The sequence below is a fragment of the Leguminivora glycinivorella genome, chromosome 25 (genome assembly GCF_023078275.1).
Source record: "Leguminivora glycinivorella isolate SPB_JAAS2020 chromosome 25, LegGlyc_1.1, whole genome shotgun sequence".
Classification (NCBI taxonomy): Eukaryota; Metazoa; Arthropoda; class Insecta; order Lepidoptera; family Tortricidae; genus Leguminivora; species Leguminivora glycinivorella.
Genome location: NC_062995.1, coordinates 11,081,498 through 11,107,588, shown reverse-complemented (window position 1 = coordinate 11,107,588; position 26,091 = coordinate 11,081,498). Strand labels below are relative to the sequence as shown.

The window sequence follows — 26,091 nt, the reverse complement described above, 5'->3', positions numbered from 1 at the left end:
GGAATGACAGCCAAAATACCTACAATTTCGAATAATACTTGTTGTATGGCAACCCTACAACAGATAAACATAAATATGTGGATCGAAGTGCAACAGATAATGCAATGAACGAGAAGGAAGTGTTTCGTTCACAAATTAAAAGCCAAAATATTTAACTATGTTTATAGAAAGATCCGCTTCGTTACAGTGTGTGTGTGTTTTTGAAGATTGATAAACAATCCAAACTGACGCCCGGTCTGTAACGTCCTAGCGCGCAGTGACCCTGCCTGCTACGCCGCGGTCCCGGGTTCGAATCCCGGTAAGGGCACTTATTTGTGTGATGAGCACAGATATTTGTCCCTGAGTCATGGATATTTCTATGTACACCGTGTTTTTTTGTTTTCCGTTAAATTCGACACGTAGCTAGGTTCATCAGGAACCACCCTGTATATCACTTTTAGTTAAATTGGAAAATAAATTTTTTCGTCATTTTCATACATAATAAATGAATTTATTAGTGTGAGAGACCCTTAAGAATAACATTCAAGTTAGTGTTAAGTAATTGATGGCACATGTCAAAACGAATAACATTAGGAATTGGTAAAGGCTGTCACTCACGTGTTCAGTAATTATCTTTATTTTTTTTAATAACTCGATAACCGTAAGAGTTAAGACGCTAGTTTCTTCGAGAAATTAAATGTATTTGATCTAAAGAAGGGTTCTAAGGAAGGATTCCATGATAACTTGCGTTACATTTAGAACGCAAAGTTGTCAAACAAAGGTTATTTGTGGCTTGATTCATACTTAAATATCTTTTTTGCTGGTGCACCATTTAATGCAGTTAAATCCCATTAAACTGAAGTGGAAATTATTTGAAACATGACATGACCATTTTCTGGCCTCAGTACACTAAAATGAGGTGGTAACTTTCGTTACAGAAATTGGACATGGGTTTTTAAAGCATCATTTAAATACGATTTTTTTATTTCCATATTGGTTTACGAATTTTCTTGTAACTTAAATCGTGTCAGTCAAGAGTACAGGTATGTTTATGTAGCAAAAAGGAATCTTAATATTTTTCAATTATGAAAATAAACATGCAAAACATTGGTAACTTGCGTTTCAAGAAATCAGTAACTTTTGTTACGTCCGAATGAAACGTATTTTTTTTAGTTAGTGATCGAAATATGAAGTAAAAGTTACAGAAGTAAAAATATATAGGATTGCTTGATTTTTAGGGATAAGAGGGAAAGTTATATTATTTCCCCCAAAAAAGATATTCAGTTTTTAATTATTTTTTGGATTTTTTTGAATATTATGTTATTTTAGTATGTTTCTAAAAATGTCAGCTACTTTTTATAATTAGAAAAATCCCTTGAATATAATGTGAGTCTTAATTAGTTCAGTTAACGCACGTATCTTAAAAAGCACGCATTTTAAACTTTAAAAAAATTGCCATACTTAGTTAAACTCAGTTTATTAAAAAAAAAATCGGTTCAAGTAAGGTCTAGAGCCAAAGTACATTACCCCATAACCAGATTTTAAAAATTCTGACCTCAAAAAATTGCTTTTTTTCGCTCTCTGCCATGGAATTACCCAGAATCTTCTTTTTAATTACAATTTTCTTCAGGTTCTATTTAATATGATTTGTCGAAGCTACATTAGGTTGTTAAGTAATTTGCGACTCGTAATACGCTGGCGAAATGTGTCGCGCAACAATGTCCCCTATAACAGCTGAGCTGACCGAGGATCGCCATCTTGCCGAGCTAATTTGCTCGGGCGAGGCAAACGTGCGCGCATGAGCAGGACGTTTGCCTCGCGAGGCGTGCGGTCTGTGTGGACCCGGCTCTTTAGTAAAATAAAGTTATTTCTGTTGCAGGGCAAACTCCACAGAAAATATCAAGTGGCGGAGCCGAAACCTACAGATGTGCTCACTGTAAATATACGACGGTTCAGAAACTACGCTTAATTAGGCATTTGAGTAAACACACCAGTGAGAGGCCGCACAGTTGTGACCAGTGTAACTATACTTGCAGCTCAAAAAGTTGTTTGAAAATTCATTATAAGAAACACACCGGGAAAAAGTCATATAAGTGTAACCAGTGCAACTACGCTAGTAGCCGGAAAGATCATTTGCTATATCATGTAAGGAGACACACTGGTGAAAAGCCATATAAATGTGATCAGTGTGACTACGCTAGTAGCCAGAAAATTTCATTGCAAGTTCATGTAAGGACACACACTGGCGAAAAGCCATATAAATGCAACCAGTGCAACTACGCTAGTAGCCGGAAAAATCATTTGTTACATCATGTAAGGACACACACTGGGGAAAAGCCATATAAATGCAACCAGTGCAACTACGCTAGCAGCAATAAACATGATTTAAAAGTTCATGTAAGGGCACACACTGGGGAAAAGCCATATAAATGTAACCAGTGCAACTACGCTAGTAGCCAGAAAAATCATTTGTTACATCATGTAAGGACACACACTGGGGAAAAGCCATATAAATGCAACCAGTGCAACTACGCTAGCAACTACAAACAAGATTTAAAAGTTCATGTCAGGGCACACACTGGGGAAAAGCCATATAAATGCAAGCAGTGTAACTACGCGAGTAGCCACAACCATAGTTTGCAACGTCATGTAAGGACACACACTGGGAAAAAGCCATATAAATGTGATCAGTGTGACTACGCTAGTAGCCAGAAAATTTCTTTGCAAGCTCATGTAAAGACACACACTGGGGAAAAGCCATATAAATGCAACCAGTGCAACTACGCTAGCAACTACAAACATAATTTAAAAGTTCATGTAAGGGCACACACTGAGGAAAAGCCATATAAATGCAACCAGTGCAACTACACTAGCAGCCATAAAAGTTCACTGCAAGTTCATGTAAGGACACACACTGGTGAAAAGCCATATAAATGTGATCAGTGCAACTACGCTAGCAGCCATAAACATGATTTAAAAGTTCATGTAAGGGCACACACTGGGGAAAAGCCATATAAATGTAACCAGTGCAACTACGCTAGTAGCCAGAAAAATCATTTGTTACATCATGTAAGGACACACACTGGGGAAAAGCCATATAAATGCAACCAGTGCAACTACGCTAGCAACTACAAACAAGATTTAAAAGTTCATGTCAGGGCACACACTGGGGAAAAGCCATATAAATGCAAGCAGTGTAACTACGCGAGTAGCCACAACCATAGTTTGCAACGTCATGTAAGGACACACACTGGGGAAAAGCCATATAAATGTGATCAGTGTGACTACGCTAGTAGCCAGAAAATTTCTTTGCAAGCTCATGTAAAGACACACACTGGGGAAAAGCCATATAAATGCAACCAGTGCAACTACGCTAGCAACTACAAACATAATTTAAAAGTTCATGTAAGGGCACACACTGAGCAAAAGCCATATAAATGCAACCAGTGCAACTACGCTAGCAGCCATAAAAGTTCACTGCAAGTTCATGTAATGACACACACTGGTGAAAAGCCATATAAATGTGATCAGTGTGACTACGCTAGTAGCCAGAAAAGTTCATTGAAAGTTCACGTAAGGACACATACTGGGGAAAAGCCATATAAATGCAACCAGTGCAACTACGCTAGCACCCATAAAAGTTCACTGCAAGTTCATGTAAGGACACACACTGGGGAAAAGCTATATAAATGCTAGCAGTGTAACTACGCGAGTAGCCACAAACATAGTTTGCAATGTCATGTAAGGACACACACTGGGGATAAGCCATATAAATGCAACCAGTGCAACTGCGCTAGCAGCCAAAAAAGTTAATTACTAGATATCAGTCAAGTGCGCGCATGCGACCCGAACGCACCTATTCAGATAAACTTATATTTGTTACCTGGTTCACCCAGTGGTTCTCAAACTTTCATTTAACGACGAACTTGCTACACTTTAAACTTAACCATGGAATGTGCCTTGTGCAATGTATATCACTGATGGAGCCCAGTGTGCGAAATGAAAGATGTCTATAGGCTTTTGTTGTGCGGACACCACGGAGCAAAGCTATAGGACACTTAGAGCTGACCGAAAGGCAGCCTGGAATTGCCCGCAACGCAAAAGAGAGGCATTAGCAACTGCTGAACCTAAGGACACAGATACCATTTTAAGTGAAATTCGTGAGCTGAGAAAATAGCTGGCTTGCCTACCTGGCTTAGTCAGAGATCTCGCTGCAGTAAAAACGGAATTATCGGAAGTGAAAAACTCTTGCAACTTCACGAGCAGCAAGGTGGACGAATTTTCTGCGCGTTTCGCCGAAATGGAGAAGAAGCTACCAGAATTTGAAGCCTTGAACTCAAAAGTCCAATCACTTAGCAATGAAGTATCATTTTTAAAAGAAGAACTGGCCCGTAGTGACCAATTAATGCGTCTCAATAACGTGGAAATTAAAGGTGTTCCTATGAAAAAGAACTTCAAAGAAGCTAAAACTCTAAAAGTGCTTTATTGTTCGTTAGTCAGGAGCAAGCTGGAGTATGCCTCTCAGATATGGAACCCACGCTATGCTACCTACATCCAAAGGCTTGAACGTATTCAGCGTAAATTCGTTAAATTGCTCCTATGCTTCAAAATAAAATCACCCTATAGCTCCTCTAATTATCTAGCTACTTGTAAAAAACAATACTTCAAAAGCGTCGGGAAATACTTAATATTTATTGCATACCCGTTGTAAACGGGTTGTATACGCGTTGCTTTGGTTTAGAAATATAAAAAATAATTGTATGAACAATATCAATGGAATTACCGTAAATTGACTTCCAGTAACCTATTGATACTGGATAGGAATAGAGACCATTAAAAAAAACTAACGCAACGGTGCGAGCATCAAACGGGTATGGAATGGAACGCCGTCGACACGTTCAGTGGGCAAGGTAGACCATATCGCGTAAGTCATGGTATGGTACGATCTAGTGGGCATAGACCTTCAATCTCAATCTGTCCTTCAGCAAGACGACGGCCGACAGAAAGCGTGCAACGTGGTACTTTGAAGCCTATTTTGACCAACACAAGGATTATATTTCACTAAGTCATTTGACAGTAGATAAGAGAAAACACTCTTGCAAGCACAATAGTTATTTGACAGTTCACATGAGTATGAGTAAACAGTATGATGAAAAGCCTTGCCAGGCTGGCAGGGACGGTCGCGTGATAAACGATATCAGGCCGTCCTTTTGGCACTGTCTGTAAGTGCAATAGGGACACACCGATGCCATAAAGTTTATCCCACTAGTGTGCTACGCAGGACCTACCTATCTGTCGTTTGGAATATCGTGTCCGGAATCCGGAAGTGAAGTGTTATGTGGACAAAAAATGTGCGCTGCCAGTGGGTGTGTCAGAGGCGCGGGATGCGGCATAGCGAACTTATCAACGACACTGTAAAGCCCTCTGCCTCACATCGGTTACTTTATTCACATTTATAGTCGTATAAATCATATATTGTCATAAAGGAGTGATTTATAGGCATGCCAGAAATGTATAAAAGAACATTTGTAAATATTGTGATAAATTAAGTAAACAACATACTAATAATGCTTTTTTTATTCTGATATATCGCGAAATAGAATGGGCCCTCGCAACAAATCATATCGGGGTAATGCAGCCGGAGGATATGAATAAAAGTCAATATGATATTTAGATATTTTAATATGAAAACTGTCTATAGTATTTTAAGGAACCCTTTGTTTCAGAGGTCAAAAAAGGCGATGGACATTTTACTAATATTTTTATTACGCTTAACATTTACACATAGAGCTTCACATGAGTCGAGTCATGAAACTTATAGGAGTTTTTAAAAGCCTTAACACATTACTTCTGATTTTCTAATAAAAATATAAAAGTCACTTGATTCCTCATGGCTCCCATTAACTGAACTCGAGCTTGGCCAAAATGTGACTTGGAAATACAACATGCTAACAAACATAACGAAGAGAACAAGGTTAGGTTCCGTTGAAGAGTTCCGTACTGACCATCATCAACAGTTCCACTTTATCAAACGCCACTATGTATAATGTCAGTAAATGCATGACGTTTATACATATATGATTTGAAACTAAGACCGAAATAAATTACACATATAATAGAAAAAGTGACCAAGGCCTCCAGTGCCTAACGTTGGAATCTAACCCGCGTACTCTGCAATCGCGGCAGATGCCTGTTTCCGCTCGGCCACCCAGGTCACAGCTGCCGAGGTCAAAATTAGCTCTCATATTATTAATCTATACAAGGACTCGACTCTGACCACCTCTAGGGTAGAACGGCATGGTGTTTGCCCCCCCCATATGTGAACCAAACGCTAGTTCGATTCCAGCCTCAAGCACTGGAGGCTTTGGTCACTTTTTCTTTCATATATGTAATTTATTTCGGTTATAATTTATATATATATTAGAATATAATTTGACTTGTGTTAGTTAAAAATGACATGACTTGACATTTCTAATATATTGTTATAAAACAAATACATCGTTACCATAGTTCACAGTTGTACTAATTACGGCGATAATGATGATGAATTACCTTAGTGCATAAGCATAAGATCTGGTGTGTTATTCTTTCCTGGTGCCGTAGCCGAATGGCATTTCTCCGACGCGAAACGAAAACTAAACGTCGCGAAAAGTAGTCTGGCTCTGTCGCGCCAATACGCAAGAGCGATAGAGATAGATATCTATGAGCGTTTTGTTTCGTGAGCGTTTGTGCCATTCGGCTACGCACCCTGTTTCATGTGTATTTTTTATGTACAATAAAGCGTGTTACTTCTGCTACTATAAGATGTTAGTACGATAAAAAAAAATTAAACTGTTTATTTCTATAAATAATTACAAATAACATGTTTTTTCTTAACTTAATCTTAACTAATAAAGATTTTTTGAGTTAAGGAGTCCTATCTTTTATGGCTAAGTAATTATACTAATGATTGCATGCATTTTTACATATTTATTTGAGGGTTAAGTATACAATTAATTGGCGTCGTTAGACTGCCTTATCTTAAACAAATATTTCTTTACAATATTTCTTACCTGCTTATTCGTTCGTCCTTCCAACGAATTTAATAGTTCGTTTGAAAATCTATTCAAAATATGCGGTAGCATACACTTCCCTAACCTTTGCCCGTACACATGGTTACTTTTTGTTACTTCAAATGTTGGAAGGTTGGCTAGGTTACGTAATCGCGCGGGTCGTGTTTTTTTCTTTAAATCTGTTATATTGTGATAGTATTGAGTTATTATTGCTAGATCAATTTTTTCAAATACAGTTAATACTTTACAGTATTTGAATAGATTCTCATAGTTATCTTTGTATTTATATTTGATTTTAGTAGGTACAATTGTCTTGAGTATACGTAGTTGTAGGTTAAATATGTCGTTTAGATATGTTTTATATGTTCTGCCGTTGCTTTCTAAGCCATAGCTTATAACAGAGTCGGCCAGTGCCATGTACAGGAGCCTTAAAGTATTGTAGGGCAATTTGTTTTTTAGTATGGATAGTTTTGACAGTATAGATCTTAGTTTGTTACAAACATTGTTTATATGTGGATTCCAGTTGAACTTATGGTCTATTTTTAATCCAAGGTAAGTGTGCTCGTTAACAATTTCTAGCTGCGCACAATTACAGGCTACGTGGGTCATGTGCATACATTTGTGGTCGTGGGCCACGATTTGTGGTGTGAAGTTTACTTGTTTATAAGGTGAATGTATATGTACATAAGTTTTGTTTTAGAGAAATTTATAGACAAACCTAGGTCATGAGCCCATTTGCACAGTGTGTCAAAGTCTTGTTGCATCATGTCCCGCGCAGTCTGCAAGTCCTCGTTTGCTACAATTATACAAGTATCGTCTGCAAATTGATATACGGATCCATGCTGGAAAATTTTATACATGTCATTGACGTACAATAGGTATTCAGTCGGAGCTAAAATCGAGCCTTGTGCCGAGCCACATAAGGTTGGAATTAGGTCGCTTTGTTCACCTGCGATGCTAACCGCGTTGTGTCTGTTATTGTGATAATTCTTTATGAGGTCCAGCACGGGTCCCTGTATACCATTTTGTTGTAACTTCTCATAAAGTGTATTGTGCCGTAAAGTATCGAATGCTTTAGAAAAGTCAATCATTATTGTAAGTACATGGTGTTTTTTATCGATGTGAACTAGGGTGACGATATTATGGTCACCGGCGTAGAAGTAAACTGAACTCTCTAATTATGTAAACAAGTGTACCACTACGTTTGGTTGAACTCGTTGTGTCGGTTTACAAAATTCTATCGTACTCATTTAATAGGCATCTCTTGGTAAGTGTCTCCGTAAAGTAGGAGGAAGGTAACTCCTGCTCCATCGCCTCCGCCTCCGGTGGTTTTTCACCTAAAATACACGACCGCTTGCGGCCGCTCTTCCCCGTGCGCTTCCCTCCCCCCATGATGGGAATTGAGGGAACGCACAAACTATATATTTACAAAACTAATACTATAAGGACTATTTTACATTAAAAATATACAGTGAAAAGTTAAAATGTACAAATTAATTTAAATTTACAAAAAATATTTTCAGCAGCGCGCCTTCTCAGTTCAACGTTCCCGCCAAAAAAAACTTAGCGCTTAAAACTGTGTCTTAAACAGTATCGAACGCCATTGCGTCACGAAAAAAAACACCTAAAAAAAAAGGCGCTATGCTATTTGACAGCTGACATTTATTTTTATTTTTAGGTTGGAATTTTGTAAAAGTAGTAATCAAGAATCTTATATACAATGGATGTTGCACGCCGAACATTACTTTGAAGCCAGAAAATTTGACCTTGAATTACGTCACGCCGGTCTTGCATCTCTTTCTTTAGGGTGTCCATGATTAAGCATACATTAGGGATATCCCGCGGAATTTGACGTATTACATCTCTCGACACAGGCTTAAAACCTTTGAACCTCCGTTTTGACAATATTCTCAGCTTGATATGATATTGATATGTGTTAAAATGTCAAATATTAATATTAGCGCCATCTATCTGAGCGTACCTACCCCAAAGGTGTATCGCCATCTAGCTCACCGTACCTTTTTCTGTATGGTTTTGAGGTAAGTTTTTTCTTAGACTTTATCTGTCTATACGGAGTTACATAAGTATTTGTCTTTTACTAACTGACACCTGTGTTTATTAAAGCATGCAATGGAATATATATTTTAGTGTTTTGGTCATCACAATAATATTTTGGTAGTAACTACTGGGAAAACTAATCCCAGTAGCTATCAACCCCCGGTTTTGTTAATTAACAATGTGGGGGAAATCCCAGTAGTTAGGACAGGTAAAAACTTGGTGGTAACTAGTGGGAATAGCCACAAAAATATAAGGGAAGTATTTGTCAATGGGGAAATAATGAAATACTAGGACGTTTTAAAACAGTATCTTTATTTTTAAGCGCCGCCCCAAATCTCAAGGAAGGTGGTTCTCAATTCGTACGTATTTCAATTCTCTTCGCATGTATATATGTATCTCAATTTAATGTTTAGGCCACGATATATCCGTCGTTACTGGACTGATTTTTAAAATTTCTTTCTGTGTCATAATCTTCAGGCTTAAAGTGCAAATCTGCAAATTGTCGAACGCTCTGAAACATTTCCTTTTATCGGTACAATCGACAGCCAACAGCCAATGCTGCCTCCTTCCTTCATCTTTTGGAACACTGAAAAGTTTAATATTATTCATGTTAATTGTAAAGACATAAATTATATAAAGTTGGTATTATTATACTGTGATATGAACTATGAACATAGAAACCGTACCAAGTTGATAGATTTAGCTCCATTCAATAAGAGTAAATACCATGCAAGAAAAAGATTGGTCACCCTAGTCGTAAAACCACACATAGCATTATTTTTCTTTAAAGGTCATATTTATCGTTCTAAACCTATTCGTGGGAATTTTGATATAATTTGAGACAATGAAACCAATATAATGATAAGAACTAACCAAGATTACAAGCAAAATAGAAGAAAATTTATTGCCAGTGAGGTTTATGAACATTTTGGTAAAATAAGTACTTACTTGTGAAATTTTACGTCGGATTTCGGTTTCCATTTACTTCCACAATGGTTCACTATGCAATACATAGCTCAGAACTTAAGTAAATCGTCGAAAAACGTTTATTTTGCAAAATAAATCTCTGAATCGGAGAATGAATTTTGACAATTCTGACATATCGGGCATATTTTTTTATTATTAGTGTTCCCATAGTACGCAGGAGGTAAATACCGGAGAAATAAGGTTTTTGATTGAGTTTTTTTTTGTATAATACAAAGAAAAGTAAGTCAATTTGATTGAAGAATGTTTTATACGTTTCTTTAATTAACTTATCTGGCAATACATCACAGTGTTGGAATGAGATAGAACATAGGAGTAAAGGTGAATGAACCTGGCTTCAACTCATTGGTCGGCACGCACTATCCAGAGATATATATAAAATTCTTGGTAGTAATGGATCATGAATCGTCTGTTGATCATAGATTTAGAATTATTAAACTAGATTGTGGAATCACATTTTTTGCCATACTAAATTGAACCTTATCACTGAGACAGAAAGGTGATCATATCAGACTAGCGAAAACGGTCTACATGAGAGGGCATTGTTTGGGCTGGTGTCCCTCTCGCACGTGTGGCCAGTGTTAATGAGGTTACCATAGTAGTAGTATTTTTATCTGTATATTACCTGACTTTATAACTTCTTATATTATTTTAGTGTTATATTCAAACTAGGGTTTCGACATATTTCAAAGAATTGGAAAATAATTATAATGTAATTATTTTGATGCCAATAAATCAAAGATTTGTATAATTAAAAAATATGTTCAAATGGGTATTAGTAGATTTGGTAGTAACTTTGAAAATTGGCTGGTATCCCCAATGTATGACAGTGATGACGTTACTGAATAATGTTGACATTGTCAGTAAGTGCGAGAGGGACACCAGCCCAAACAATGACCTCTCATGTGGACACACTTTTTGACCTAACTACTCATTCTGGTTTAACTGTAATTCTGTGCTGTTGATATGTACATATGTTTTACAGATATAAAACAAAAACAATTTTATTCGGATGAAGGTCTCACTTCTGTCCACTTGCTTGTACAATAATACTAGCAAATTTAATAGTGGTAATGGTGTTTACAAATAGTTTACGATGGAGTCGCCAGCGTTACAGGGCACTGAAAGTATTACCGTGAAGGCTGAGCCCGGTGAGGATGCGTGTATGACGGATTTATCAACGATCGCAGTGTCTGTGAAAGTGGAGCATTTTCTGGACGATGTGTGCGTCAAGGACGAACCTAGACCCGATGGTGTGTGTATAAACAGTGAGCCATCGTACTCAGAAGTGAGTGTAAAAGAGGAGTCAGCCAGCGCGCGCGCGGCGGCGGAGCTGTACGCCGGCCACGCGGTGAAGGACGAGCTCGTGCTCGGCCCCGAGCTAGTGGAGCGCCGCGGCACGCGACACGCGACAACGGGTTAGTTGTGGGCTCTTTTAGACAAAGACATATTCAATTTTACATATATAACTTTACTTAACCTATTTGTGTTTGGAAATATTCAGTTTTAAACCGAATAACAACTTTAGACCACCAAAAGTATACCTTAATGCTACGTAAATGTTCATATCATAGTATAATTTAAGTAATCATACTTTAAGTGATCATAAATATGGGGACATGGTTTTTGTTCAAGTCTGTAATTTTTTTTCAGTGTCAAATGGGGCGATCAAAGAGCAACAGTCGTGTGAGATTGTCCTAAGGGACTGCAGTGTGCGGTTGAATCGTCTTGACATGGACAAGCTTCTCACCCACATTCGGAGTACAGACCGGGACAACGAGTCAGGTATATAATTATTACGTGACAAGATCTATCTGGCAATTTGTTTATCTTGGATCATAGATTCAAGTTTATGTAGGTTGTCAATATCAATAACCTAATTCTATGTAGACTCTTATGTAAGAGTTTGGCTATTGGGGGGTTTTGTTTTACTGGTAATGTATGTGGGACTGGGACAACAGTTCCCACGGGTATAACTAGTAAATCTATTAGGAAGGAAATTTCCAGTGGTTCAACTGGTAAGATGGGGAATAGGCCGGATTAGTGATGGGCAGCGTCTGAATTTAAATTAGATATATCTGCAATCAGCCGCAAGATTATAATCAGATTTGTTGAGTGATAATTTCTGAATTAAATGGAATTGTAAGCTCCGAAAAGTCAAAGTAAAATACACCCATGTTAAAAAAAATTATAATAATACAAAAACTAAATTTTGGCTCTATCGAGGAGAGCTAGAGGAGAAACAAATTAAACAATATAACATCTGTTTGTTTGTCCGTCTTTCACGGCAAAACGGAGCTACGAATTGATGTGGTTCTTTAAGTAGTGAGTGACATAGGCTACTTTTTGTCTCTTTCTTAACCCCCACTTCCCTAAAGTAGGAGGTGGACGTTTGGATGGACCATTCCGCAATTTTCGAATTCGACGCGAGCGAAGCTGTGGGCAAAAGCTAGTTAAATATAAATAAAATCTTGCTTACAGAAAGGTTTCAGTTAATGTTTCCAAAATACTAAATTCGACACCATATGAAATATGAACTACGCTCAGTGGTAAAGCAGGAGACACACGTCAGGGATGAACTCCGGAGCTGACGCCCCCTCGCCACGTGGACAGGGCTGACCCTTCCACACAAAAAAACAAGGTCCAAAGGCACCTTGCACCAGTAGCACCAAAGAAGTTTCCTGGCACATCACAATTGTACTTAAGTTAAAAACGTTAAGTTTAACATTTAAAGTTCGTTCCCGACTCCTGTGAAACAAATATATTGGCCACATTAGTCGATTGCCCTCACACACAGTGATTAACTAAAACCAAAAATATAAGCGAGCTCACCGGAGACCTGCAGACTGCAGACCGAGGATCTCCACGGAGACTCCCACCCTTAGCATGTTTCTGCCAGACGGAAATAAACCAATTTATGGTTGAGAACATCTCCACGTTTCACGCCATGGAAATATCAAAAGCTCACGATTAAATCTACTTACTCAGCCTGACTAAACAGCACCACACAAACTATGGAACGCCACGGCAGCACGTGGCATGCCGGGCTCCAGGCCCTCGCGGCCGTCCGGTTACAATACAAGAGAGCATCTCGTCACAAAAAGACGCCGCACTGAATGGATTTCGAATTTAAAGGACCCAAAACAAAAGCCGGGTGGCACACGAATAAACAATAATTATTCTAATTAATTAAACGAAAATTACTCCAGTTTCTGTATCAGCATTTGAAGTAACAGAAACCCAAACAAATGTCATTCCAGAACAGCCTTTAGAAACATGTGATCACATCTATGTCCCATAGTGGATAACCCCCTCCCAACTGAGGGGGGACTGAAATCTTCTCGAGGCTGAGGCGTAGGGTTAGAGATGGCGTAGCTTTATTAGACGTTCATATGCGCATTGTAAGCCAGCGTTCCCACTTAAGCGTCGCGTGTCTCGGGGCGCGCAACGGACGTCTCCGCCACGCCACCTGGGGCGCGTCTTACGTCCTTCCTATACAAAATGTACTGAGGAGACGTTTTTTGAATTACATTCAGGCGGCGTGGCGCGGACGTCCGTTGCGCGCCTCAGGACATGCGTGTCTTAAGTGTGGCCGGTCCCTAATATGCCTACTTGATGAAAAATAAATATTTCATTTCATTTCATGTTTCCAAAATATTATATTTTCCGAAAATGAATGCCTAAACTTTATCAAAATCTTAAACAAAGGATACTATAGACTAGACAGCCAAATAATAATACCACTACCGAACGAGATGGTCACATACAAATTATAATAAGAGTGACAGAGAGCAAAATGTTATTTTTTGTCTTTGTCATAGTTTCACTTTTCCGCCGTTGCCACAAACGAGTTTGTGGCAAACAATAAGGACGTGACTTGTCAAGCTTATTATCCGCCCAAATTACGTAGGTTGTGTATGGTAAACTGTCAGCCATTTTTAAAGTGATTCTTAAATTCGCTCCATTATTCTATATCTGTCCCTTACGGGTGTACCCTTGTGTCAAGTCTATAGTATCCTTCGTCTGAGATCAAAATATACAAAGTTTTCCTGGAATGACAGCCAAAATACCTACAATTTCGAATAATACTTGTTGTATGGCAACCCTACAACAGATAAACATAAATATGTGGATCGAAGTGCAACAGATAATGCAATGAACGAGAAGGAAGTGTTTCGTTCACAAATTAAAAGCCAAAATATTTAACTATGTTTATAGAAAGATCCGCTTCGTTACAGTGTGTGTGTGTTTTTGAAGATTGATAAACAATCCAAACTGACGCCCGGTCTGGCCTAGCGCGCAGTGACCCTGCCTGCTACGCCGCGGTCCCGGGTTCGAATCCCGGTAAGGGCACTTATTTGTGTGATGAGCACAGATATTTGTCCCTGAGTCATGGATATTTCTATGTACACCGTGTTTTTTTGTTTTCCGTTAAATTCGACACGTAGCTAGGTTCATCAGGAACCACCCTGTATATCACTTTTAGTTAAATTGGAAAATAAATTTTTTCGTCATTTTCATACATAATAAATGAATTTATTAGTGTGAGAGACCCTTAAGAATAGGGTTGCCAACCGTACTATATAATATAGTACTGTACTATATTTTGACCCAGCGTACTATATTCTATATGAAACATATATAGTACGCAAAAGTACTATATTTTTGGGGTTCATGCCAGTGGCGAATTTACACTAGGGTCAAACCGCCAGGAGCGGCGTTTTGATAATAAAAAAAATTTCGCGCTCGCTCCGCTCGCGCTTTTATTTAAATTTTACCTTCAGTCCTTCACTGTAAATTTCATTAATTCGTTCTGACCTGCAAATATTGCAGTTACGTATAAAGCCACCGTTGTTTTTTCTATGATATATTAAATAACGACATTTCTTAAGGGGATTCTCTACTCCGATGAGCTTCGATTTGAATCCATTAGTATTATGAATATTACGATAGTTTCTAAAGCATATTATATTAACAGAATCGTCATTAAACAAACTAGCATCCCATAATTAGGTACCTACTTCACAGCTCATTGATTCTGTGAATTTAGCATCAAAGTTGAACTATTTTAGGACCGAAACTGGTTCTTTGGTCAAAATTTTTGCCTTAATTAGTTAAAAATTAAAATCGCTTTTGCATTTTTATAAAAATCTAAATTTCATTGAAGTAATGTTTTTAAAACAATGTTAACAATGTCAAATTTCATAAAAATATAAGAACATATAATATGGGTATTAGAATAGAATAGAATAGAACTCATTTATTCAGGCAACACGTCAGTAAGTACAAAACAATAGATAAAGTAGGATAAAACACATCAAACATCAATAGATAAAATAGGATAAAAAGTTGCACAAGGTAAAAAGTAGTAATAACGATGTGAGGCCTAAAATGGTCTCCACTCAGCATTCTCAGCACTCAGTATTCTTTTTTTTTTAAATATGGGTCTTGTAAAAAAAGTAAGTAGGTAACTATTGAAATTAAAAGAATATTAATAGGTACGTAAGTAAAAATTGCATACCTGTCAATAAATTTAGAAAGTGATAGAAGACTCAATATTGCACATTTTTCGAAATACGCCATATATATTGTTGGTGTTCAATAAAACATTTGGTACATTACATACAATAAACAACTAGTTATATATTACGCTAAGTAAAACATTCGACAACATGAAAGTTTGCTTTTTTAAAAAAGGCCAAATGTTAAGTTAGTAAATGTGAGCTTGGCAAATAAAACAATAAGTTGGGAAATGAACATTGGGCGGAATAAAATTACGCGAAACGTGAGTTGGGAAGTGATATTCGGCCATACAACTTTCGATGATACTTAAATAAGAGAACCACTGAAATAGGAAACCTAAACCTAAATATATAGGTCTATGAAGAGACCCAATGCAACACAAAGCTTGTCAAAAATCGATGAAAACCGAATGGAGCCCCTTAGAGTGGACAGAAATAACGATCTGTACGACTTGGTTATCGATTATGTGTACCGTACTATATTTTATTTCGGTGTACTATATTTTTTAGATGGAATTTTCTAAAATACTATATTTCCCTAAAAAAAAGTTGGCAACCCTACTTAAGAATAACATTCAAGTTAGTGTTAAGTAATTGATGGCACATGTCAAAACGAATAACATTAGGAATTGGTAAAGGCTGTCACTCACGTGTTCAGTAATTATCTTTATTTTTTTTAATAACTCGATAACCGTAAGAGTTAAGACGCTAGTTTCTTCGAGAAATTAAATGTATTTGATCTAAAGAAGGGTTCTAAGGAAGGATTCCATGATAACTTGCGTTACATTTAGAACGCAAAGTTGTCAAACAAAGGTTATTTGTGGCTTGATTCATACTTAAATATCTTTTTTTGCTGGTGCACCATTTAATACAGTTAAATCTCATTAAACTAAAGTGGAAATTATTTGAAACATGACATGACCATTTTCTGGCCTCAGTACACTAAAATGAGGTGGTAACTTTCGTTACAGAAATTGGACATGGGTTTTTAAAGCATCATTTAAATACGATTTTTTTATTTCCATATTGGTTTACGAATTTTCTTGTAACTTAAATCGTGTCAGTCAAGAGTACAGGTATATTTATGTAGCAAAAAGGAATCTTAATATTTTTCAATTATGAAAATAAACATGCAAAACATTGGTAACTTGCGTTTCAAGAAATCAGTAACTTTTGTTACGTCCGAATGAAACGTATTTTTTTATAGTTAGTGATCGAAATATGAAGTAAAAGTTACAGAAGTAAAAATATATAGGATTGCTTGATTTTTAGGGATAAGAGGGAAAGTTATATTATTTCCCCCAAAAAAGATATTCAGTTTTTAATTATTTTTTGGATTTTTTGAATATTATGTTATTTTAGTATGTTTCTAAAAATGTCAGCTACTTTTTATATTTAGAAAAATCCCTTGAATATAATGTGAGTCTTAATTAGTTTAGTTAACGCACGTATCTTAAAAAGCACGCATTTTAAACTGTAAAAAAATTGCCATACTTAGTTAAACTCAGTTTATTAAAAAAATAAATCGGTTCAAGTAAGGTCTAGAGCCAAAGAACATTACCCCATAACCAGATTTTAAAAATTCTGACCTCAAAAAATTGCTTTTTTCGCTCTCTGCCATGGAATTACCCAGAATCTTCTTTTTAATTACAATTTTCTTCAGGTTCTATTTAATATGATTTGTCGAAGCTACATTAGGGTGTTAAGTAATTTGCGACTCGTAATACGCTGGCGAAATGTGTCGCGCAACAATGTCCCCTATAACAGCTGAGCTGACCGAGGACCGCCATCTTGCCGAGCTAATTTGCTCGGGCGAGGCAAACGTGCGCGCATAAGCAGGACGTTTGCCTCGCGAGGCGTGCGGTCTGTTTGGACCCGGCTCTTTAGTAAAATAAAGTTATTTCTGTTGCAGGGCAAACTCCACAGAAGATATCAAGCGGCGGACCCGAAACCTACAAATGTGCTCACTGTAAATATACGACGGTTCAGAAACTACTCTTAATTAGGCATTTGAGTAAACACACCAGTGAGAGGCCGCACAGGTGTGACCAGTGCAACTATACTTGCAGCTCAAACAGTTGTTTGAAAATTCATTATAAGAAACACACCGGGGGAAAGCCATATAAATGTAACCAGTGCAACTACGCTAGTAGCCGGAAAATTTCATTGCAAGTTCACCTAAGGACACATACTGGGGAAAAGCCATATAAATGTAACCAGTGCAGCTACGCTAGTAGCCAGAAAAATCATTTGATAAATCATGTAAGGACACACACTGGTGAAAAGCCGTATAAATGTGATCAGTGTGACTACGCTAGTCGCCTAAAAATTTCATTGCAAGTTCACGTAAGGACACATACTGGGGAAAAGCCATATAAATGTAACCAATGCAGCTACGCTAGTAGCCAGAAAAATAATTTGATAAATCATGTAAGGACACACACTGGTGAAAAGCCATATAAATGTGATCAGTGTGACTACGCTAGTAGCCTGAAAGTTTCATTGAAAGTTCACGTAAGGACACATACTGGGGACAAGCCATATAAATGCAACCAGTGCAACTACGCTAGCAACTACAAACAAGATTTAAAAGTTCATGTAAGGGCACACACTGGGGAAAAGCCATATAAATGCAACCAGTGTAACTACGCTAGCAGCTACACAAGTTCACTGCAAGTTCATGTAAAGACACACACTGGGGAAAAGCCATATAAATGCAAGCAGTGTAACTACGCGAGTAGCCAAAAATATAGTTTGCAATGTCATGTAAGGACACACACTGGGGAAAAGCCATATAAATGCAACCAGTGCAACTACGCTAGCAGCCGAAAAAGGTCATTGCTACATCATGTACGGCTACACACTGGAGAAAAACCATATAAATGCAGCCAGTGTAACTACGCTAGTAGCCATAAAAATCATTTGAAAGAGCACATAAGGACACACACTGGGGAAAAGCCGTATAAATGCAAGCAGTGTAACTACGCAAGTAGCCAAAAATATGGTTTGCAATGTCATGTAAGGACACACACTGGGGAAAAGCCATATAAATGCAACCAGTGCAACTACGCTAGCAGCCATAAAAGTTCACTGCAAGTTCATGTAAGGACTCACACTGCGGAAAAGCCATATAAATGCAACCAGTGCAACTACGCTAGTATCCAGAAAACTTATTTGAAAGAGCACATAAGGACACACACTGGGGAAAAGCCGTATAAATGCAACCAATGCAACTACGCTAGTAGCCAGAAACCTAATTTGCAAAGACATGTAAGGACACACACTGGTAAAAAGCCATATAAATGCAACCAGTGCAGGTACACTAGCAGCTTTAAACAACATTTGCAAGCTCATGTAAGGACACACACTGAGGAAAAGGCATAAAAATATAACCGGTGCACCTACGCTCGCAAACGAAAAATTAATTGTGATAGGTACCCATGAATGTATTATTTGAGGTATGCAACATAATACCACGCGTTCCTGAAGGGTCGTGGCAGGCGTACAGACGTATGGACGGACAACAAAGTGATTTTATCAGGATTCGGTGTTTTCTTGCCTTGTCCTTAAATTTTTAAATTAAAGGAAAATGGAAAAAGTTACACCTCCGGCAGGTCTCGAACCTGCGACCTGCTTTGCCGGAGCCGTCGCTATGACCAACTTAGCCACCAGCTTAGCCGTACCATACCATGACCGTGCTCGAAGCGTATCCGTCAAAAAAATATTCCTTAATATGAAAACGTATGAGACCTTGCCCACTAGCCCGTTCCGTCACCGGCCATGCTCGGCCCGGGCACTATTGTCGGAGCGACACGCGCCGCGCGGGACACGCGCCGCGCGGGACACGCGCCGCGCGGGACACGCGCCGCGCGGGACACGCGACGCGCGGGACACGCGCCGCGCGGGACACGCGCCGCGCAGGACACGCGCCGCGCGGGACACGCGCCGCGCGGGACACGCGCCGCGCGGGACACGCGCCGTGTAGGACACGCGACGCGCGGGACACGCGCCGTGTAGGACGCGCCGCGCAGGACACGCGCCGCGCAGGACACGCGCCGCGCGGGACACGCGACGCGCGGGACACGCGCCGCGCAGGACACGCGCCGCGCAGGACACGCGCCGCGCAGGACACGCGCCGCGCAGGACACGCGACGCGCGGGACACGCGCCGTGTAGGACACGCGCCGCGCAGGACACGCGCCGTGTAGGACACGCGCCGCGCAGGACACGCGCCGTGTAGGACACGCGCCGCGCAGGACACGCGCCGTGTAGGACACGCGCCGCGCAGGACACGCGCCGTGTAGGACACGCGCCGCGCAGGACACGCGCCGCGCAGGACACGCGCCGCGCAGGACACGCGCCGCGCAGGACACGCGCCGCGCAGGACACGCGCCGCGCAGGACACGCGCCGCGCAGGACACGCGACGGACGCGAGCCGGTCTCTGCGGGCGGCGGCTGTAACCGCGTATGATGATCATTGCATACCCGTTGTAAACGGGCTGTATACGCGTTGCTTTCGATTAGAAAAGAAAAAAATATTTGTATGAACAATATCAATGGAATTACCGTAAATTGACCTCCAGTAACCTATTGATACTGGATAGGAATAGAGACCATTAAAAAAAACTAACGCAACGATACGGGCATCAAACGGGTATGGAACGCCGTCGACACGTTCAGTGGGCAAGGTAGACCGTATCGCGTAAGTCATGGTATGGTGCGATCTAGTGGGCACGGACCTTCAATCTCAATCTGTCCTTCAGCAGGACGACGGCCGACAGAAAGCGTGCAACGTGCTACTTTGAAGCCTATTTTGAACAACACAAGGATTATATTTCACTAAGTCATTTGACAGTAGATAAGAGAAAACACCCTTGCAAGCACAATAGTTATTTGACAGTTCATATGAGTAAACAGTATGATGAAAAGCATTGCCAGGCTGGCAGGGACGGTCGCGTGATAAACGATATCAGGCCGTCCTTTTGGCACTGTCTGTAAGTGCAATAGGGACACACCGATGCCATAGAGTTTATCCCACTAGTGTGCTACGCAGGACCTAAGTATCTATCTGTCGTTTGGAATATCGTGTCCGGAATCCGGAAGTGAAGTGTTATGTGGACAAAAAAATGTGCGCTGCCAGTGGGTGTGTTAGAGGCGCGGGAGGCGGCATAGCGAACTTGTCAACGACACTGTACAGCCCTCTGCCTCACATCGGTTACTTTATTCACATTTATAGTCGTATAAATCAAATATTGTCATAAAAAGAGTGATTTATAGGAAAATAAATGTATAAAAGAACATTTTTTGCCTGTGTGGTGACGGGTTAAGAATTTCACCACGCCCTTTCTTCCCGTGGGTGTCGTAGAAGGCGACTATGGGATATGGGTTAAATTGTGGCGTAGGCGAGAGACTGGCAACCTGTCACTGCAATGCCACAGTTTCGTTTCCTTTCAACCCCTTATTTGCCAAGAGTGGCACTGAAGCTTTAGAAGTTTCATGTGCTCTGCCTACCCCTTTATGGGATACAGGCGTGACTGTATCTATGTATGTAAAAAAACGTTTGTAAACATTGTGATAAATTTAATAAACAATCCTACTAATAATGCTTTTTTTTATTCTGATATATCGCGAAAGAGAATGGGATCTCGCAACAAATCATATCGGGGTAACACTGCCGGAGGATATGAATAAAAGTCAATATGATATTTAGATATTTTAATATGAAAACTGTCTATAGTATTTTAAGGAACCCTTTGTTTCAGAGGTCAAAAAAGGCGATGGACATTTTACTAATATTTTTATTACGCTTAACATTTACACATAGAGCTTCACATGAGTCGAGTCATGAAACTTATAGGAGTTTTTAAAAACCTTAACACATTACTTCTGATTTTCTAATAAAAATATAAAAGTCACTTGATTCCTCATGGCTCCCATTAACTGAACTCGAGCTTGGCCAAAATGTGACTTGGAAATACAACATGCTAACAAACATATGTAACGAAGAGAACAAGGTTAGGTTCCGTTGAAGAGTTCCGTACTGACCATCATCAACAGTTCCACTTTATCAAACGCCACTATGTATAATGTCAGTAAATGCATGACGTTTATACATATATGATTTGAAACTAAGACCGAAATAAATTACACATATAATAGAAAAAGTGACCAAGGCCTCCAGTGCCTAACGTTGGAATCTAACCCGCGTACTCTGCAATCGCGACAGATGCCTGTTTCCGCTCGGCCACCCAGGTCACAGCTGCCGAGGTCAAAATTAGCTCTCATATTATTAATCTATACAAGGACTCGACTCTGACCACCTCTAGGGTAGAACGGCATGGTGTTTGCCCCCCCCCCCCCCCCCCCATATGTGAACCAAACGCTAGTTCGATTCCAGCCTCAAGCACTGGAGGCTTTGGTCACTTTTTCTTTCATATATGTAATTTATTTCGGTTATAATTTATATATATATTAGAATATAATTTGACTTGTGTTAGTTAAAAATGACATGACTTGACATTTCTAATATATTGTTATAAAACAAATACATCGTTACCATATGGTAACGATGTATTTGTTTTATAACAATGCATAGTTCACAGTTGTACTAATTACGGCGATAATGATGATGAATTACCTTAGTGCATAAGCATAAGATCTGGTGTGTTATTCTTTCCTGGTGCCGTAGCCGAATGGCATTTCTCCGACGCGAAACGAAAACTAAACGTCGCGAAAAGTAGTCTGGCTCTGTCGCGCCAATACGCAAGAGCGATAGAGATAGATATCTATGAGCGTTTCGTTTCGTGAGCGTTTGTGCCATTCGGCTACGCACCCTGTTTCATGTGTATTTTTTATGTACAATAAAGCGTGTTACTTCTGCTACTATAAGATGTTAGTACGATAAAAAAAAATTAAACTGTTTATTTCTATAAATAATTACAAATAACATGTTTTTTCTTAACTAATAAAGATTTTTTGAGTTAAGGAGTCCTATCTTTTATGGCTAAGTAATTATACTAATGATTGCATGCATTTTTACATATTTATTTGAGGGTTAAGTATACAATTAATTGGCGTCGTTAGACTGCCTTATCTTAAACAAATATTTCTTTACAATATTTCTTACCTGCTTATTCGTTCGTCCTTCCAACGAATTTAATAGTTCGTTTGAAAATCTATTCAAAATATGCGGTAGCATACACTTCCCTAACCTTTGCCCGTACACATGGTTACTTTTTGTTACTTCAAATGTTAGAAGGTTGGCTAGGTTACGTAATCGCGCGGGTCGTGTTTTTTTCTTTAAATCTGTTATATTGTGATAGTATTGAGTTATTATTGCTAGATCAATTTTTTCCACCTGACCTTACCTGACCTGTGTGGTGACGGGTTAAGAATTTCACCACCCCCTTTCTTCCCGTGGGTGTCGTAGAAGGCGACTATGGGATATGGGTTAAATTGTGGCGTAGGCGAGAGGCTGGCAACCTGTCACTGCAATGTCACAGTTTCGTTTTCTTTCAACCCCTTATTTGCCAAGAGTGGCACTGAAGCTTTAGTAGTTTCATGTGTTCTGCCTACCCCTTTATGGGATACAGGCGTGATTGTATGTATGTATGTATCAATTTTTTCAAATACAGTTAATACTTTACAGTATTTGAATAGATTCTCATAGTTATCTTTGTATTTATATTTGATTTTAGTAGGTACAATTGTCTTGAGTATACGTAGTTGTAGGTTAAATATGTCGTTTAGATATGTTTTATATGTTCTGCCGTTGCTTTCTAAGCCATAGCTTATAACAGAGTCGGCCAGTGCCATGTACAGGAGCCTTAAAGTATTGTAGGGCAATTTGTTTTTTAGTATGGATAGTTTTGACAGTATAGATCTTAGTTTGTTACAAACATTGTTTATATGTGGATTCCAGTTGAACTTATGGTCTATTTTTAATCCAAGGTAAGTGTGCTCGTTAACAATTTCTAGCTGCGCACAATTACAGGCTACGTGGGTCATGTGCATACATTTGTGGTCGTGGGCCACGATTTGTGGTGTGAAGTTTACTTGTTTATAAGGTGAATGTATATACATAAGTTTTGTTTTAGAGAAATTTATAGACAAACCTAGGTCATGAGTCCATTTGCACAGTGTGTCAAAGTCTTGTTGCATCATGTCCCGCGCAGTCTGCAAGTCCTCGTTTGCTACTATTATACAAGTATCGTCTGCAAATTGATATACGGATCCATGCTGGAAAATTTTATACATGTCATTGACGTACAATAGGTATTCAGTCGGAGCTAAAATCGAGCCTTGTGCCGAGCCACATAAGGTTGGAATTAGGTCGCTTTGTTCACCTGCGATGCTAACCGCGTTGTGTCTGTTATTGTGATAATTCTTTATGAGGTCCAGCACGGGTCCCTGTATACCATTTTGTTGTAACTTCTCATAAAGTGTATTGTGCCGTAAAGTATCGAATGCTTTAGAAAAGTCAATCATTATTGTAAGTACATGGTGTTTTTTATCGATGTGAACTAGGGTGACGATATTATGGTCACCGGCGTAGAAGTAAACTGAACTCTCTAATTATGTAAACAAGTGTACCACTACGTTTGGTTGAACTCGTTGTGTCGGTTTACAAAATTCTATCGTACTCATTTAATAGGCATCTCTTGGTGAGTGTCTCCGTAAAGTAGGAGGAAGGTACCTCCTGCTCCATCGCCTTCGCCTCCGGTGGTTTTTCACCTAAAATACGCGACCGCTTGCGGCTGCTCTTCCCCGTGCGCTTCCCTCCCCCCATGATGGGAATTGAGGGAACGCACAAACTATATATTTACAAAACTAATACTATAAGGACTATTTTACATTAAAAATATACAGTGAAAAGTTAAAATGTACAAATTAATTTAAATTTACAAAAAATATTTTCAGCAGCGCGCCTTCTCAGTTCAACGTTCCCGCCAAAAAAAACTTAGCGCTTAAAACTGTGTCTTAAACAGTATCGAACGCCATTGCGTCACGAAAAAAAACACCTAAAAAAAGGCGCTATGCTATTTGACAGCTGACATTTATTTTTAGGTTGGAATTTTGTAAAAGTAGTAATGGATCATGAATCGTCTGTTAATATGTACATTATGTTTTACAGATATAAAACAAAAACTATTTTATTCGGATGAAGGTCTCACTTCTGTCCACTTGCTTGTACAATAATACTAGCAAATTTAATAGTGTTAATGGTGTTTACAAATAGTTTACGATGGAGTCGCCAGCGTTACAGGGCACTGAAAGTATTACCGAGAAGGCTGAGCCCGGTGAGGATGCGTGTATGACGGATTTATCAACGATCGCAGTGTCTGTGAAAGTGGAGCATTTTCTGGACGATGTGTGCGTCAAGGACGAACCTAGACCCGATGGTGTGTGTATAAACAGTGAGCCATCGTACTCAGAAGTGAGTGTAAAAGAGGAGTCAGCCAGCGCGCGCGCGGCGGCGGAGCTGTACGCCGGCCACGCGGTGAAGGACGAGCTCGTGCTCGGCCCCGAGCTAGTGGAGCGCCGCGGCACGCGACACGCGACAACGGGTTAGTTGTGGGCTCTTTTAGACAAAGACATATTCAATTTTACATATATAACTTTACTTAACCTATTTGTGTTTGGAAATATTCAGTTTTAAACCGAATAACAACCTTAGACCACCAAAAGTATACCTTAATGCTACGTAAATGTTCATATCATAGTATAATTTAAGTAATCATACTTTAAGTGATCATAAATATGGGGACATGGTTTTTGTTCAAGTCTGTAATTTTTTTTCAGTGTCAAATGGGGCGATCAAAGAGCAACAGTCGTGTGAGATTGTCCCCAGGGGACCCTTCCTAAGGGACTGCAGTGTGCGGTTGAATCGTCTTGACATGGACAAGCTTCTCACCCACATTCGGAGTACAGACCGGGACAACGAGTCAGGTATATAATTATTACGTGACAAGATCTATCTGGCTATTTTTTTATCTTGGGTCATAGATTCAAGTTTACTTTGTAGGTTGTCAATATCAATAACCTAATTCTATGTAGACTCTTATGTAAGAGTTTGGCTATTGGGGGGTTTTGTTTTACTGGTAATGTATCTGGGACAACAGTTCCCACGGGTATAACTAGTAAATCTATTAGGAAGGAAATTTCCAGTGGTTCAACTGGTAAGATGGGGAATAGGCTGGATTAGTGATGGGCAGCGTCTGAATTTAAATTAGATATATCTGCAATCAGCCGCAAGATTATAATCAGATTTGTTGAGTGATAATTTCTGAATTAAATGGAATTGTAAGCTCCGAAAAGTCAAAGTAAAATACACCCATGTTAAAAAAAAAAAATACAAAAACTAAATTTTGGCTCTATCGAGGAGAGCGAGAGGAGAAACAAATTAAACAATATAACATCTGTTTGTTTGTCCATCTTTCACGGCAAAACGGAGCAACGAATTGATGTGGTTTTTAAGTAGTGAGTGACATAGGCTAC

The 26,091-nt window shown here is 39.2% G+C and overlaps 2 protein-coding genes across 5 annotated transcripts in view; both read left to right on the top strand.

Annotated features, from left to right (window-relative positions):
• The window catches only part of LOC125239423 (zinc finger protein 260-like), a 30,317-nt gene extending 10,838 nt beyond the window's left edge, over nt 1-19,479 (top strand). The window contains exons 1-3 of one of the 4 annotated variants that reach the window (XM_048146996.1): nt 11,040-11,491; nt 11,727-11,858; nt 17,508-19,479. In XM_048146996.1, coding sequence (XP_048002953.1) covers nt 11,170-11,491; nt 11,727-11,858; nt 17,508-18,979 — 1,926 coding nt within the window. In that variant the 5' untranslated portion in view covers nt 11,040-11,169 and the 3' untranslated portion in view covers nt 18,980-19,479. Of the gene's footprint in view, nt 1-1,858; nt 5,821-11,039; nt 11,492-11,726; nt 11,859-17,507 lie in introns of those variants that run through there. The other 3 variants (XM_048146995.1, XM_048146994.1, XM_048146993.1) reach the window with 3 other exon arrangements.
• Nucleotides 19,480-24,725: 5,246 nt separating this feature from the next.
• The window catches only part of LOC125239543, a 72,137-nt gene continuing 70,771 nt past the window's right edge, over nt 24,726-26,091 (top strand). Inside the window, exons 1-2 of the mRNA XM_048147158.1 lie at nt 24,726-25,160; nt 25,396-25,542. Coding sequence (XP_048003115.1) covers nt 24,839-25,160; nt 25,396-25,542 — 469 coding nt within the window. The 5' untranslated portion in view covers nt 24,726-24,838. The remainder of the gene's footprint in view (nt 25,161-25,395; nt 25,543-26,091) is intronic.